We start from the raw sequence: 16,519 nt of genomic DNA, 5'->3' as shown, positions 1-16,519 counted from the left end.
TAATTGTCGAAGTTTCAATTAGAACTTAAAAAAGTATATTATTTATATGCACTATAAGAAATACTTAAAAAAAAATCAATCACACATCTGTATCAAAAAAATGGTTTCATTATTTTTTTATTTCTATTATCATCTAAGGAATAATTCAATCAGAAATTACATAAAATACAATATCTCTATAATGAAAATCTCTAAATTTCTTATTTAAAAAACAATAAAAAATGCAATAGAAAATTTTTTACAGGTTAGTCATAATGTTTTTCAGAATTTATAGGTTTATCACATATTTATTTGCCAGATATGCTGACAACAACAACAGAAATTACCTTAAACTTTCAAATTGCTTAACATTGAGTCAGAAAAATCTTGGGTGCTTACCAGAATCCGACTGTTCATCAGAGCTGGGTTCTTTTGTTCGAGGTGGTTGACTCAATGCATCAGAGTCACTCACTCTTGAATCAGGTCCTTCCGTGCTTTCCTCGTCGCTCGACGCCGACCCTGACTCGCTTCCTGAGCCTGAATCAGATTCTGGAGAATAGAGAAGTTACAGTCAAAGAATATTTAGTCATTGGCAGATAGAAGCGAAAGGGTCGATAGTAAAATGCTTGCGCTTTTTTGCGGCCTGATTTAGAAATGAAGGCGATAGCAAAAGGTTAGATTTCAACTCAATTTTTGTAATTCTCCAATGTAAAAAATATTCAGGGGAAATCAAATAGAAACAACTAATGGTGGTAAATCATAACTAATCTACTATAGAAGAGTGACGGACGCCAACCAAGCAGTAAAAAAATACTTCAGATAGAATGATTGTTGAACAGTAGGCGATAAACTGATTTGAAACGTAGCGGTCACAGCGAATAGCATACAATGTGTTTGAGTACGGTAGTTATAAAACTCGATTAAATGATTAAAATAAGCACACAAAATGGAATTTGTGGCAGGATGTTAGAGCAGGGGTGCAGAACAGGCCCGCCAAGCCATTTCGTGTGGCACTTGTCAATACTCAAGCAAAAAATCCTAATCTAACAGTTTATGTTTAAAAAGGCGCTTACATGGGTAAAAATACATGTTATTTGCTCCAATAGCTGCATTGAATCTTGTGCAATGTTGCACGCCGCTTTCATTACTGTAAAGCTGAGCGGTAGCCGCATTTTCTTCTCTAACATTGTTAACAAATGTTATGAAAACTAGAAATTTCAAGTGTCCCACCAATAATTCGTTGTATAAATAGAAAAACTAATTTTTTTGTGTGGCCGGCTAGATGTCTGATGTCGGTGATACGGCCCACCGACAAAAAATGTTGCACATCCCAGTGTTATATCGTTAGACTATTTTGACATCAGATTGGGGATTATGGGTTCAAAACAAATACTCATCCCCTCAGGGTGTAAAAATGGGTGGGCAATTCTTTAGTAAATAGTGAACGTTAAACTTTATTGAACTTTAAGGTAATGTATCACAACATGAATTTTGACATCTAACACTTCCATATACATTTGATTCGAAATGACCAATTTATTGATAAAAATATATGCCGAAAGCTTATAAAATGGGTTCATTAAGTTTTATATCAGAATAACATGCCAATAACGTAATTTTAAATGTCTTCCTGTTGAAATAGCAGTTGTTAAAGTAATATGGATCTGTTTGCATATCCCGATTCTAATATTTACTTTACTTCCATTAAACTTATGAAATTACAATAAGAATGATATTACAATGTGTTATTGTAAAGTAAAATTCTTTTTGGGTACTGTAAGTTGCTATTGCAATTATCTATATTAAATATGATGCAAAATTCATAGCATTGAGTTTACAAATGTGATTACAGAGGGTGGGCCAGGAATGTTCATAATGTGGTACTCCCGTTTTTTTGTCAGATTTTGTACTCAAATTTTTTGTCAGCCGCTTCCATCAACAAAGTCGTATTTTTCGGCCGGTTCTGTTACATGTTTTTTTAGTAATGCTAACCGGTTCGCTGATCTCATAAAATTCTGCGAGACGGTTCTATAGAACCGGTACGAACCAGCTAAATCCCACCACTGAAGATACCCCCGGCCCATAGGTTTCAGTCCATTTATATAACTTGGTGTAAAGTAGGCAAACAAAAGTAGTTACCTCCATATTGGTACACATACTTCTGGAGCGCCTAGAATGTATGTATGTTGTAATTTAAGTATTTTAACTATGACTCAAGCTTGAATTTCCAAATAATAATTACATTCCAAAATCAAAATATCTGAATACTAGTTATTACTGACCAGAATCTTCAGTTGCACTTCCAGATTCACTTTCGCTTGATTTATCAGAATAAAATGATTTCACTTTGGCAGGTTTCTTGGTTTGTCCTGGTCTTGATTTCTTTGTCCATGTAGGAACCTGGTAATTTATTCGTATTGGAATTTATCAGGCAAAATGAATTTAAAAATTTGTAACGATAAAATTTGGATACTTTATCAATTTAAAATTGCTGTACTGCCCGACACTAACTTTTAATGTGGTCACATTGACCACTTGAAAAATTAAATGGGGCGAAGATGGACCAACAAACTTCTTGCACAAAAAGCACCTAAATTGAGCCAAGGAGTTGGAAGCTCTGATTTGATCTATCCGATATATAAGCTGCTTAAATTGAGTAAATCATAGTTCTTTGCAAAACTTATCCAAAAGACTATTTGGTCAAGATAATTAATTCGGGGCGCATTCTTATTCTTTCATCAAATGAAATTGTCTCGCAAGAAGACTTGGATAGGTTGCGATACTGACTTGGTCTTCCAAGGCATAAGTTGTCTTGAAAAGCCTGCAAGATATTTTTCGATAGCTCATCTTGTAGTAAAAAAGGAGATGTAATAAATAGGAAAATTACCTCAACATTTCTAACAGAAGTATCAGGCTTAGTTTCTGGAAAATCCGGAAGTTTCTGATAACCATTTGCCTCTGAGTTGATACTATGAGATAGCGAGCCAAGCTGAAATTGGTCTCTGTCTATAAAAGATTTTACGAGAAATCATTAAATTTTATGAAACAGTAAAAATACGAAAGTAACGTACTGTTATATAAAATCAACATACTTTTAAAAGGTGATTCTAGAACAGGTGCTGGCTTGGGTGAGAGTAGAATTTTCTTGGCATGTTTTTGCAAGACCCCTCCATTTTCAGAGCTTGGCAGGATTAGGTGTCGTATGAAGCGTGCACGGTCACGAATGTCATAATTTTGGTCGTATTTAGCAAGTTGCAGAACGTATTGCGTCAAAAGTTTGGTCTGTGATATGAAATGATACACATGGTTACCTAGCGATAGAATTAGGTATTAGCTTGCAAAATGCTGAACTATTGTATGTGGTATTCAGAATGTAATTCTTTTTTTGACCTTTTGAGAACATGACGAAAATAAATGAGACAATGAACACTAAAATGAGAAAAAAAATTCCAAACATAGCTCACAAAGGCACATTTTTATTCAAGAAAAATGTAACTTTCCATGACTTGGTATTAAATAACGCTTATCAATATTCCAATATAAATGACCAGAACAATTTCATACAACTTTACGAAAAGTATAACCAGTAAAAGAATAAAGCATTGTCAAATAGAAACACATGCTTATCTAAACAAAAATTTAATCAGCAAAATCATGAAAAAACAATTAAAAATTAGATTGAAATACAAAAATTTTATCACTGTAAATATTTAGCACCAAAAAGGGTCATTCACGATTGAAACTTCAACAAAGACTAGATATATCAGATAAAGATATTTCAGGCATTGACAAACACAGGACGGCACCACTGCAGTAAATTATAAATAGCACCAAACAGTGGTTTTTGCAATCCATTTGAGCTAAAAAAAAAAGCATTTTATTAAAATCTTATCTGATGGTATGGAAACGGCAATTTTCAGATCTGATGCACGATGTATTGTGGTATTAACATGTTTTGAAAATAAACAGATTAGACTGAGACACATTTTTTGCAAAAATTTATTGCAGAAGCAAATAGATGAGTCGAAAAAAAATTTTTTTTTTGGAAGTTGTGCAGCAATATTTCTCTCTAAGCAAGTGGCCTAGTAGTTAAAACATTAGACTTAATAACCCATGTCCACCACCCCACCCGGGATGTAACAAATTGGGTAGACAATGCTGAAAAGGGGAGGTTCCGGTATTTCCAAATTATAGTATACCCTCACCTATCTGCGGTTGTCTGTACAGATTTTTGTTAACAATGAAAGGCTTTTAAAAAACGATTAACATAGGCAGCCATTCATACATAATACGTAAGTATACTTGGAAGGACTTTTCATGATGACATAAATGTCAGCCGCATTTTCCCCATAATATTTGTGGTGTTGGATAATACTTTAATAATACGACTTCAGCATTTCACACACGAAATTCATCTTTGCAATGTTATTTATCTTTATAAAATCCTGTTACGTTTTCAATTTTGTTATGGAGTCTCTTTTCAATATATCTTTCAAACTTGGTTCGTTTTATTTTAATCAGTGTTTCTTTGAGTTTTTCAGTTCATTTATACATCTGTGGGGACCAACAAACTAAAGGTAACCGATAAATTCTTTATGTAATTTAAAAAAGACTTTGTGTAACCTCCATATATCCATTTTTGGATAAAACCTCAAACTTTTGTCGACTTCATTATTGAATATTTGATGAATGGGTATTCAGGTTCATCTACTATAGATAAGCATCATGGTTTTTGCTAGAATAAATATTGATAGCATATTAGAGTCTTAAAGCGATTAAGTGAACTCGAAAAACCAATTTTGTTTACTGGCTAAAAGGTTGAGTCAAAATAATCTACATAGATATCAATCTTGCGATTCATCTTGTTATTTGCAAAAAGGTTATTCTGACCTCAAATATGATATCTAGCTTTATGGCGAATATTTAGTCTAAAAAAGTAAAATATACTACTATCTTTAAATCTTTTAGTAGACTAATTTTCACCAAATATGTCCAGGTATTTTTATGCCAATAAAAATGAAATATTTTTTGAACGCATTACTAGTAGTAATATCCTAGACTCTTTCCGTCATCCTAATAAAAGAAGTTTCATATATTACAAAGAAGTAATGAATAGCCTACGAGTCCACTTGATATCTAACATTTTAATTGAGCTTTTCTAGTGGTGTAAATTTTCTTTAAAATAATTAATCAAATATATAAGTAGGTAATTATATTTACTAGTAGAAAAATTAAAAAATACATTTTTTGCTGATGCAATATACATAATAATTAAGCAATTATGGTTATTCGTGAACAAGGCGAAAAAAAAGATCGTGATTGTATCGCACGCGAGCATATTTTCGAAAGCCGAGGTACTTTTCAATTTCTAGACAATAATAATAACCTCAGGCATTATTAAATCCGTTAATCCTGCATATGGAAAAATGAAAGTAATCAGTAATTCAAAATAGCGGTAACTTTATTTTTAATTCGTGCATTTTAATCACCCACTTGCTTATAATTAGTCACGAACAATTTTGCCGCTAGATTTATAGCCTGAAGCTTGACGATGTCTTCTTCCGAAGTAAAATTTTTAGCAACTCTTCGCAAAACATCTGGTGCAATTTTTGGTACGTACTCACTGTATTCACCAATTAACCACAATATACTAGCTCTGGCCATTCCAACCTAAAAATATCAAAATAGGAGAGGGACTTAATGAATAAGCATTTTCAATGAGTTAAAACAAATTACAGATAAAAAAAATGGAACACATGAATTTCTTGATTACTTCTATGAAAATGAAGTAATTTATTAGCACTTGAATTCATGTTTCAGTAATTAATCTAGGACGCTTTGCCCACAAGTTATGTTCTTTCTTGAATATGTGAAAAAATGACTGGGTTCTGTTTTTTGGGTCGTACAATCAAAAATACATAAATACAATATTCAATTTACAAAACTTTTGTGCAAGGCGTCCCAGATTAATGGAAGTTTCAGCTACAATCATACACAAACAGATGAGATTTGAAAGTAAAATATTATACATTTTTCCTAAAATCATGAACATTTACTATTATTGAAGAACTTCTCCATTTCGTAATATGTCCAGAAAATAAAAAAATATTAACATAAAAAAAGACATAATTTCGAAATAAATCTTTTTTTTTCGATTTAGACATATTTTACTCACAGTGTATAAGATTTACAATTTCAATTGAAAAGTAAACAAAGGTAGAGTAACCGGGTCGATACAGTTATTAAAATTTCGATCAACCATGAAACATTTTGGTTAAAGGCGACAATGAAATTGTTAAACCAAAAAAATAATTTAAATATCCCATAAGCCTATTAAATATCATCACATAAGCCGTTTCATTGTGAGGAAATCTTGGGTAAACTGGGTGTTGGCACTTCAAAAAAGTATTTTATTACAAACGGACAAATAAAAGGCGTTGAAAAGAACATACTTGAATGTTGTCAAATAATTTTGACATGTGATTAATTATCTCGCTGTGTTGCGATGGATTCATTTGAAGTAGTTTTTTGATGACGACAATGCTTTCGGCAACGACACTTTCTGTGAAGTGAAAAATTTATAATAAAAGTCAATTTCAAATAAAAATTCATATTCAATAATAATATAAACAAGAAATGTGCTGACCATCTCGATTTGAAAGCAAGCCGACAAGACCAGACAGACACGTGTCTGTCACTTCTGCAATGTTGGTAGCGCACCTTCCGATCGCCTGTATTGTGTGAGCCACGAACTGCTTGTCAGAACTTCTTACGTAAGTCTGTAATGAAATTTGACATTTTTAAGAAGCGGAAACAATAGAAAATATGGTGTGAAAAGAAGCAATAAAATGTAATTTCTAGATAAATTAACAAAGGAGACAATGGGGGGATTTATGAAAAGGCGTTGGCAGAATTTCCCAGCGAAAAACCTCAGCAGGTTGTTGTCACAGTGTCAGTAATTATATGTCAACTGAAAGAATAGAATGAGATTCATAACTCACTAGATAAGTGTTGCGTAAACTTGTAGATGGAGTGATTAAAAATAGAGTAGAACAGATGGGCTGACGGATGATCGGATTTGTCGTATAACGTGATTTAGGGCCGGTATGGGGTTTTAGATCACGATGGTAGAGAGGCGTGGGAGTCCATCAACGACGTGATGATAACAATAAATGTGGTGCAATATAAACTTGTCTGAGAGAAAGTAGCAATGTGATGAATAGATGGGAACAAAAGGGAGGATTAATATCATACTTTTTGCAATTGTTACATCAGGTAGTGTTTGCTAAAGGGTGATAAAAGATATTACTCCCCATTAAAATGGCATTCATGACACAGGCATTACATTTTAAAGGAATGACGCAAAATATGACGCATATAAAAATACCACAATATGAGATATCAATACAGAAAGTACATGTGCTGGCTCTTGAGTAAGAACATTGGTCATAAGAGACAAATTTCAGCCACTACCAGTATACATTTAAAAACAGTAAATCAGTGAGTGGTTGCAGGAGAACAAATATTTCAAATATTTTGAAAGTTTAAGTCAAAAAATAGTAGTCATTAGTGTGATGAATCTTTAGGTACCCTTTATGTGGGAGTAAGTTTATTTCACTGTTAGGCACGGTATGACTCGCCGTGCGAGGTGTAAACTGCACGACGGAATTTTCTAGCAAACATCTTTCTTTTTATCCAATGACTTTTCCCCAAATAAAGTGTGACTAATACCATTCTTAAATCGAAAAAAAATCATGAAACGAAAATAGATAGAATTAAAAGTCCAAACTGATATTACATTTCTACAATAGAGATGATAAATTAAAACCAGTATTTTTAAGAGCACGATGTTTCCAAAATGTAGTAATGAGGTATTTTGTCAACAGACGCTTGGTCAATGATCCAAAACGAACGAGGGGACATCTGAAGCGCGAAATATCTAAATCAAAATTCTGCAGACAGGAATATTATATATAAGGCAGATAGAAAGATAGGGGTAGGACAGAAAATTTAGAAGTTTTGAGGATTAAGATTAGCCGATACTTCGAAATAGGCGATATATATTGCCCTTGAATACTTGAAGAGCATAAAAAAAATATAATATATAGCGGCATGAATATGATTTTTATAATTATGGAACATTCGGTTTTTACGATTTGAATTCAATTTACAAAATTTACCTGGAATTCTCGTAATATTGTCGAAATGTTCGTTTCAGAAGCAAGGTTAGTTAATGCTTCAAGCTTCAGGATTCGGACATGAGTTGGATCGGTTGATCTAACATAGAAACTCTTCAAGAAAGGTTCAAAAATTCCCTGTAAAAAACAAAATAAATATATTATTTTTAATATTTTCAGATTTATATTAAACTTGAATATTTCTTCGACAAATACGGTATTACAAGATATAAAAATGAAGGTAAGAAATTTATTGGATTGTAACAAATTCATGTTTGCTTTCTATCAGGGGTGTGCAACATTTTTCGACAGTGGGCCATATAACCAACTTCCGACATTTAGCTGAGCCACACAAAAAAATTAGTTTTTCCACGTACACAACAAAATAAAAAATTCTCACAATGCACAATTTTAATTGAAATAACATTTTGGTGGAACATTTAAAATTTTGTATTTGTGCATAGTTCGTTGTCATCATCTTATATATAAGTTATATCATAAACTGTCGAATTATGATTTGATGCTCGATGGGGAAAAATCTTGAGTTTTGACAAGGGCCGCACTGAATGGATTGGTGGGCCGAGTCGTGGCATGCAGGCCGCCTGTTTCACACTCCTGCTATATACTATTCATAAACATATATATTTCATATAAATTTAATTTGAAGTTTTTTGATCAAGTATATATATATATATATGTATATATTTACATATATTTTACTGTATGCACGCGTATACAATTTTAAATTAATATAACGGTAATATATAAATTAAATATGGAAAAAAATTATATTAACAATCATAAGGTCAGCTAATATGTTTAAAGCCGACATAATTGAGTCTAATGACTTAATCCACTACGCCATCGCTACCATGTTCAGTAAAATTTAACTTCTTCAATATTTTGTAAATATATTTTCTTGTTAAAAATAGCATTTTCTACATATTGTACATATCATATTACAATAAATTCCAATTGCTATATTTTTTCCAACGATTTTTTCTTTCAATTTAGATTGTTTGGATTATTTTCATCATCACAATCTCTACGAGCATGATCACCTGTAAATCATTGGAAGAGAAAAAAGCAAAAGATGACGAACTGAAGAGGCAAAACTACTCATTTAATGTAAATATAACTTTCATAACAACTATAAAAATCATTCTAAAACTCAGTGCTATTATAATTGCTACAAAATTATGTTACACAAATTATAATGCATCCGGTACATAAAAATATTATTATACATGAAGGAATTTACGTTTAAGAACAATTACAAATATGTAAGTGTCCAAAATTTCATTTTCTGATATATTAGACTCACGATTTATGCCATTCCTTAAAAGACCAGACTTTTTCAGTGGATAAGGATATCTCTGTTCCGCAAAAATATATTCCATTACCGATACGAGCATTTAAAATGTCTTGCCATCTTATTTTAATTGTGTTCAGTGGTAACTCACGTAACATAATTCTCAACCTAACTTACCGGTAATGTGTTTTTTGGCGGTTTACAGTGTCTAGATTCTAGCACATTGTTTTTTTTTATCGTCCGTGGGGTTCATAAAACAAAATTTAATGTGTTTTTCGTTGTTATTTTTTAACATCGTTTTTCAGTGTTAGTATTCACTTCATCATTTTGAGTCAAAAATTTGAGTTGTGGATTTACTTCTTCAATATCTTTATTTAGGGGCTCGTCGCTGATGGCCGCATAATAACAAGTATTTTACACTGGACACACGGTTCAGGGTGATAAAAAAAATTATTATCTCCGCCCTGTGCCACACGTCCTGAGTATATTATTCGGTTTTGGCATTCTTGTTCTGAACAATAAAATATAAGAAAGTTGACATTTTATTAACGTTTTCAAACAAAATAAATTTTCTTTAGATTGAAAACAGCACTCAATTGAAAGCTTTGAATCATATATGTGAAAAACACCCATGGTTAAAAAGCTGCATAGTAGCTTGCAATGAAACAATACAAATGGTGGCAACAGCAAGTGTAGATATCAAAAACAAGAACTGTGGCGAACTAACAGATTTGACTCAGGAAGTTTTGGCAGCTGAAAATGGTGAGATAATGAGTATAATACTGTTTGAAAAACAAATTTTTTTTTAATTCAATCAAGGGAACCGCAAAATACTACCCGTATAAACATTTCCCTGCTAGATTGATGCATGAAGCTTTGTTAATTATGTACATTTTGACTTCAAAGCACATTCTTTATTCTCGTTATATAGCAGCAAAACTGTGTACGAAACATAGTTAATTTAGTTGTGTACACAGTTTTGCCTTTGATAAGACCAATCAGCTTATATATACGTTAGGTTGGCAATATTATGTGGAAAGTAATTTAAATACTCTGAATTACTAGGCACACTTGCTTACTGTTTACAGATTTTTCATACTTGCGTCCGATAGTAAATTTAATTAAGGTGACAAAATTATTCTTAAATTTTTGATGAAATTCTACATAATACTACACAACATAGAGTTTAAAAAGCACCCAATGTGCATTGTTATTTGGTAAAAAAAATTAGTCTGAATAGTCATATTAAGCATTCCAATGTTGAATGTGGTGGAACTCTTAATAATCTCTATTCCGGCTCATCTATCATAAAACAAGACGATGGAAAAAGTAAATTTCTCGTGTTCAAATCCCATTCCCGCCACCTCACCTAAAGTGTAATAAATTAGATACACACTTCCGGAGTAAAAAGATATTGGTCCCCCAAAAAATGATGGCTCCTCACATATTGTTAGATAACAGTGTTCGCTTGTGCAGGGTAAATTTTAGAGCAAAAGATGAGCGGTAAATTTATGATAATTAGAAATCTTTATTCTGACTATTAAATTTTTTAGTAAAAGAAGAAGATCAAAATGAGCCTGTTACAAAAAAAAGAAGAAAACGTTCAAGCTCTATTTACAATCCCTGTACAGCTTCTTCACCAGCGTCAAGTGTTATCGTTTATGCTAATGATACTGATGGTAATGAAGTGGAAGTGTACCAGGACGTCAGTAAGTATTTCAGTACTCAAGTTGAGAATTGCTCTTCATTAGACTTCTTTGGGCGCTCCAGAAGTTTGGTACCAATATGGAGGTAACTTTGTTCGTCTACTTTTACCGACAAGTTGTGTAAAGGGAATGACAGCTATGGACAGGTGATCACTTGGCTAACACAGACAGTCCCCGAACTCAAAATAGAACTAAAATAAGGAAAATCGTAATGAAATTTTGGCCTAACCCGAACTTGGTACATATACTACGGGACCAAGTTTTCTCTCCTAAACCATTATATGAAAAATTCAAAAAATGAGAATGTTAGTGATATCAGTAATCCCGTATGATATCACAGAATTTTTCTAAAATTTCCCTGAATTCTGTTTATGATGTGTGCCTTTGAACCGTACCTAATTTATATATTATTATAAATTTTATTTAATAAATTAAATTTCTATAGACAATCATCTCTACAAAACATTCTATCTGTTTGGATGTATAACACCAGCGTTATCAACAACAGGATATGAATGCAGATTACAACACATTATGCACAAGGCTGCAGTTTTTCCACCCGACTCCTACACACTTGAAGTAAGAAATATATGGATTCCAGCCACATGCGTGCTGATGCGTTAGTAAACACTTCTCTACAAATATCAAGAGAGTGTTTACACAGAAGAAAACACAGAAGTAGAGTAGACCAAAAACTTTGCATTTACTACATGAAATGAGGATTTTAAAATAACTTCAGAATTATTGTTACAAAATTTCATTTAATAAGGATTGTATATTTCAGATTTGTATGCTTTTAGTAGTTTGCGTTAAAGTAGCAAAAGAACAATATTGTGAGAGACAAATTAACAAAAACGTTTATCATTCCTACGTTGAATTTTTGCAACTTTCTCTTTTATTCTTCCTAATTGTACACATTAATATATACTTCTTGTATATTTATTAGAAATACCTTATCTCTTCAACATGTTCCAGTCAGAAAATATAATAAAATTGTATTATATATATATACATACAATGTCATTTGATAATGTTTCAATATGATATATTATCTGACAACGTCAAATGTAAAGGCACCCAAATTTCTAAGCTAAGTAGCGGTTTGCAAAATATTGTGTTGATCAATGGAGATTGGCGTCTTGCTGTCATTTCTGAAGAATAAATAGAATCTCCGGGTTAGAAAAAAATTCGACTTAGACCCCTCTCTCAGAGAAGAACAAATCTTGATAACAAAAAGTTATAGCATATACGAGCCTCCTTTGACAGAAAGCTAAAATGATCAATAAACATATTGCTTTTTGCGATTATGGATTATACCGGTAATTGGTAGTTGCTAAATGGCACAATAATTATGATCACAATGATTGACCCTATTCAATTACCAGATCAGTTCTTTTAAAAATTTTGTTGAGTTTTTGAATCATTAACTGAGAAACTATATTTAATCTATATTCAGTTTTTTTTTGGCTATTTTTGGATCTATTTTTACTACAAATATAGATTTTGAAGTTGAAAATTTGCACCACTGAGCTATGATTCATTTGATAATTTGTGCTCATATATGTGCTCAGTATACTATTTTGTTTTGTATATATTGCTCTCATTTAGCAAAATAAAAACATGTATTACTATTGCAGCAGTATAAGAAAATGTAAAATTATGCAAGATGTAGCATTGTTGTAGATAACATTTTGCATTGTAAAGACATTAAATATATAATTAAATAGCCCAATTTGTTACAATTACGTAATGAAAATATGGTAGCGGAAGATTCATATGTACACGGGATGCAAGCATGCAAGAGACCTAAATTCTTGCTTATACATATGAATGATAACAAGAGAACTATGCTCAGGACGTGAAGGTCGTGTATCGGTACTGGTAGAGTTGAAACTTAAAGCACAGAGTTTGCTAAAAATATGCTGGCGTGCCAGAATAAAAGTTCAGGCCAAAATTAGGGTGAAATATTGGGTCCCACAATAACCTTCCAGCGACTTTTCCATCTTAGGCTCTGAAGGTTTGAAATTGATTAGTCAATTAGTTAGTCAAAAGTATTTCAACAACAACAATCACCCTGACAATATCAAGAATTGAATAAAACAATATCAGACTTTGTGTTCAATATTAACTTAAGGGAATAACACACAGGAGACATGAGTTACAAACTATTAACATAGAATCCAATGGTTAGCCAAGTCTTTTATGAGAGTGAAATTAACCATTGCTTGCCAGTTAAATAATAATTGAATAAGCTGTTTAATAAGTAGGAAGATGAGTATTTTGAACCAGAACTGATTGTTATTTAGAAAAAGACTTTATAAATTTGTAATTATGTCTTAATAAATACTCTTACTAATCCAATCAAATGTCACAGGTATTAGCTCTTTAGTGAAGAGGATAAAAACCCGCAGCGAGACTAGTATGCAGTATGACACGGCAATATTGCTAATATAACAATGCCCGGGGCAAGTTATAAATACCGAATCGAAAACAAGAAAGAACCTTTTTCAGATTTAGCATGTTTTTGAACGTGAAAGTACCTAAAAATTTTCATGAACAAATTCCAATTTGAAAAAAAATATGGATTAAAATCGAGATACTGATAAGATCAAGAGTGATATATATATATGACCTGAACTAGTCAATAAATTAGAATTCAACAGAGGCAAAGTCATTTGGTTATTCAAAAGAGATCTATGATAATGAGACAAGATTGGAGTACGGTAAGTATGGCGTAATTCAATTTTTCCGTTGTTGAAATATTAATGTGATTCTGGCTAACTAAGTAAGAAATGGAACTCTTCAATAATCAATAAGTATAACATGCAACTTAATAGAATTTAAAAATTAACCATAAAAATGCCTCTCTGACAATTTATTACCATACACTATCCATATATGACATGGGGGTAATGTTATTTATATCAACCAGAATTCTTTAACTTACTGCGTTAATAAATCTAATTTGCTACAAACTTAGTGGGCCTGCTGGTCTAGCAGTAAAAGCGTTAATAAACTTAACTTGCTGACATCAAATGCTACAAATCTCAGGTTTTAAGTTCTCCCCTCGACACCTCATGTCAAGAGTGTTATAAAAAGTGCAATGCCGAACCAGAAAAATTTTGCGTCTTTCAAAAATAGTAGCTCCAAATATCAGTAGATGTTTGCACAGTGCCTTCTTAGGAACTAAAGGAATGATGGAGCGATGTATAAAAAAACAATGCTGAATAATTTTTTTTAATTTTAGATGATACGAATTTTGATGTTCCTCAGCTTTACTGTAGGATTGGCATCGGGGAACAAGATATACCACTTCAATCCCCCCAGCCCATCAACACCTTACTATTATCCAGGCACTAAAGTTCCAGTGCACCCACCTCCATATGACAAAAAGCTTTTTAAAAAGAAAGGATTTTTGGTGAGTTTCATTGAAAACAATTCACAAAGATCTCTTTCTATTCTAACAAACAATTTTAATTTTAAAATACTTTTTTTTCCAGAATGTGCCATTAACTATGGCTTTATGCAGACAATACAGTGAGCTACGAAGACTCAAACCATGTGCAAGAGCAATACAGAACATGCAAAGAGAAATACTACCCAGTTGCCCGTTATCTGATAACAACAGATGGCCGACGAATACAAGTCAAATCATTATAAATTTATATCATACTTTGAAATGATAAAAAAACTACATATCACAACTGCCTTATTATTACAGCATTTCGAGGTCACCTAGACATCTCGATATTGGCATACTTTAATTAGAGATAGTACCAAATGTTTTATTCTTTAAAAATAAATGACATTAGTAATATTTTACACTAAAATTTATACCAAATCTCAAAGTTGAAACCGGTGTCAAAGTTTCGAAAGTCAAAATCTCAAGTTCAAGCATTCTAAAATAAAGAAGCGAACATAAAATTTCAACAGAAATTTGTAAATCTGATTCTGGAGGCAGCCTTTGGAATATCTCGTAGTAGATAGTCGTATAGCACTTTTTATTTTTATTTAGTAATCCAATGGTTTATACCAAATAGGTCAGCATTCTCATACAAGAACGAAAAGATCATTGACCCCACTACCTGAATGTACAGCAAGCCAACCAAACCCAATCACAGTGGTAACAGCGAGAGATTCATTCAACCCTGATAAAATTTGGACATTATATCACTGCATTCGTAAGTATTTCATACAAATATTATATTATCAGATAATTGAATAATTTTAAGCATTTTCAATTTTTTCCCCCAATTTCAACTGCATAGTCTAGGGCAGGGATTCTCAAAGTGAACCCTCGGCCTCCTAGTGAGCCATGTGTCATTCAGGATAACTACATTAATTTAAATTGTAAAGTAAATTGCTTGCGATTTGTTCAATTCTTCGACTGCACTATATTTATTCCTCTTGTTCGTTTATGGTTTTTTATTTATTAATTAGGAGTCGCACATAAAATAACTGATGGAAACGCAGTAGAAGCCTAATTAGGTATTTTTTCATAGAATAACCACAGGTCTTGAAGATTTTATAAGGGCGGCCCGAATAATGAAAGTTGGTGAAACACTGGTCTAAAGTCTGATATTGGTAATGTTTGGCATGAAATTGGATCTGAATATTCATAGTTCTTAATTCATGTCGCCCAAATTTTTCATAATTTAACTATAATGAAAAATTTCATATTAAAAATTTAGAATTTCTTACAAAAATTTCTAAATTTGACAAATAAATTAATTTAAATAACGGTAATTGCATCTTATTCAATGTTGCATAATATGTACTATTTCTAACATAATTTAAAATTAATCTTTTCAGCTCAAGACATCATTCAAGTTTACTACACAAATTGCGACAACGATTCAGACTTTGGATGGGCTGGATTATCATGCAATGCACTCTGTGTTCGGATGAATTTGCTCGTGTATGCCAACGATGACTTGAACAATGATGATTATATCACCAAAACAGTGGATGTTGACCTGTCATGCTGTCTGACTGTCAACAGAATATCTTGGAATTAATCCAATGGCTAAGTCTGATTGAGATCTTTCATCCAAGAAGTGATAATAAAGCATACCAAATTGTTTAAAATTCAATGTCTAATTTCAATATAATATATGGAATAGTAAAAGATTCTCATAAGGCAATATTCTTGTATATAATAAAACACTGATAAATTCTTAAAAATATAAAAGAATAGTAAAAGATGGGCCTCCTTGTATATATTATAATAATCAACTATAACAACTCATCAAATTTAACAGCAGCTTATTAATAAAGTGCTATTTTTTCGAAAATAAAGGATTAGTTTAGTCAATTTGTGCTGATTGAGTGGGTAAGGATCATTG

At 32.1% G+C, this 16,519-nt stretch overlaps 3 protein-coding genes across 3 annotated transcripts in view; 2 read left to right on the top strand and 1 right to left on the bottom strand.

The window, feature by feature from the left end:
- Positions 1–16,519, bottom strand: part of LOC120345336 (AP-3 complex subunit beta-1-like) — a 36,956-nt gene that overhangs the window by 9,374 nt on the left and 11,063 nt on the right. The window contains exons 9-16 of the mRNA XM_039414751.2: positions 8,160–8,294; positions 6,626–6,758; positions 6,432–6,541; positions 5,473–5,649; positions 3,072–3,261; positions 2,867–2,985; positions 2,262–2,379; positions 379–528 (exon numbers count right to left, since the gene is read on the bottom strand). Coding sequence (XP_039270685.2) covers positions 379–528; positions 2,262–2,379; positions 2,867–2,985; positions 3,072–3,261; positions 5,473–5,649; positions 6,432–6,541; positions 6,626–6,758; positions 8,160–8,294 — 1,132 coding nt within the window. The remainder of the gene's footprint in view (positions 1–378; positions 529–2,261; positions 2,380–2,866; positions 2,986–3,071; positions 3,262–5,472; positions 5,650–6,431; positions 6,542–6,625; positions 6,759–8,159; positions 8,295–16,519) is intronic.
- Positions 8,270–12,808, top strand: LOC120345347 (uncharacterized). Its single transcript, XM_039414763.2, has 5 exons — positions 8,270–8,397; positions 9,171–9,284; positions 10,047–10,230; positions 11,022–11,177; positions 11,620–12,808. The coding sequence occupies exons 1-5, from the start codon at positions 8,392–8,394 to the stop codon at positions 11,796–11,798; spliced, it is 639 nt and encodes a 212-aa protein (XP_039270697.2). The 5' UTR covers positions 8,270–8,391; the 3' UTR covers positions 11,799–12,808.
- Positions 13,635–16,488, top strand: LOC120345343 (uncharacterized). The gene is made up of 5 exons (XM_078115092.1): positions 13,635–13,897; positions 14,422–14,592; positions 14,675–14,819; positions 15,215–15,355; positions 15,987–16,488. The coding sequence occupies exons 1-5, from the start codon at positions 13,871–13,873 to the stop codon at positions 16,190–16,192; spliced, it is 690 nt and encodes a 229-aa protein (XP_077971218.1). The 5' UTR covers positions 13,635–13,870; the 3' UTR covers positions 16,193–16,488.

This window comes from Styela clava, chromosome 8, assembly GCF_964204865.1.
Source record: "Styela clava chromosome 8, kaStyClav1.hap1.2, whole genome shotgun sequence".
NCBI lineage: Eukaryota > Metazoa > Chordata > Ascidiacea > Stolidobranchia > Styelidae > Styela > Styela clava.
Note: the sequence above shows the minus strand (reverse complement) of the source record. Positions and strands in the feature narration are given on the sequence as shown.

What these genes read in the sequence shown, in the direction of transcription:
- LOC120345347 (XM_039414763.2), top strand. An exon ending in GGCAAAACTACTCATTTAAT is followed by an intron (nt 9,285 to 10,046) that starts GTAAATATAACT and finishes AATTTTCTTTAG; the next exon opens with ATTGAAAACAGCACTCAATT. An exon ending in AGTTTTGGCAGCTGAAAATG is followed by an intron (nt 10,231 to 11,021) that starts GTGAGATAATGA and finishes TAAATTTTTTAG; the next exon opens with TAAAAGAAGAAGATCAAAAT.
- LOC120345343 (XM_078115092.1), top strand. Translation starts at nt 13,871, where the DNA reads ATGATAATGAGACAAGATTGGAGTACG. An exon ending in CAGATGGCCGACGAATACAA is followed by an intron (nt 14,820 to 15,214) that starts GTCAAATCATTA and finishes TATACCAAATAG; the next exon opens with GTCAGCATTCTCATACAAGA. An exon ending in GACATTATATCACTGCATTC is followed by an intron (nt 15,356 to 15,986) that starts GTAAGTATTTCA and finishes TAATCTTTTCAG; the next exon opens with CTCAAGACATCATTCAAGTT.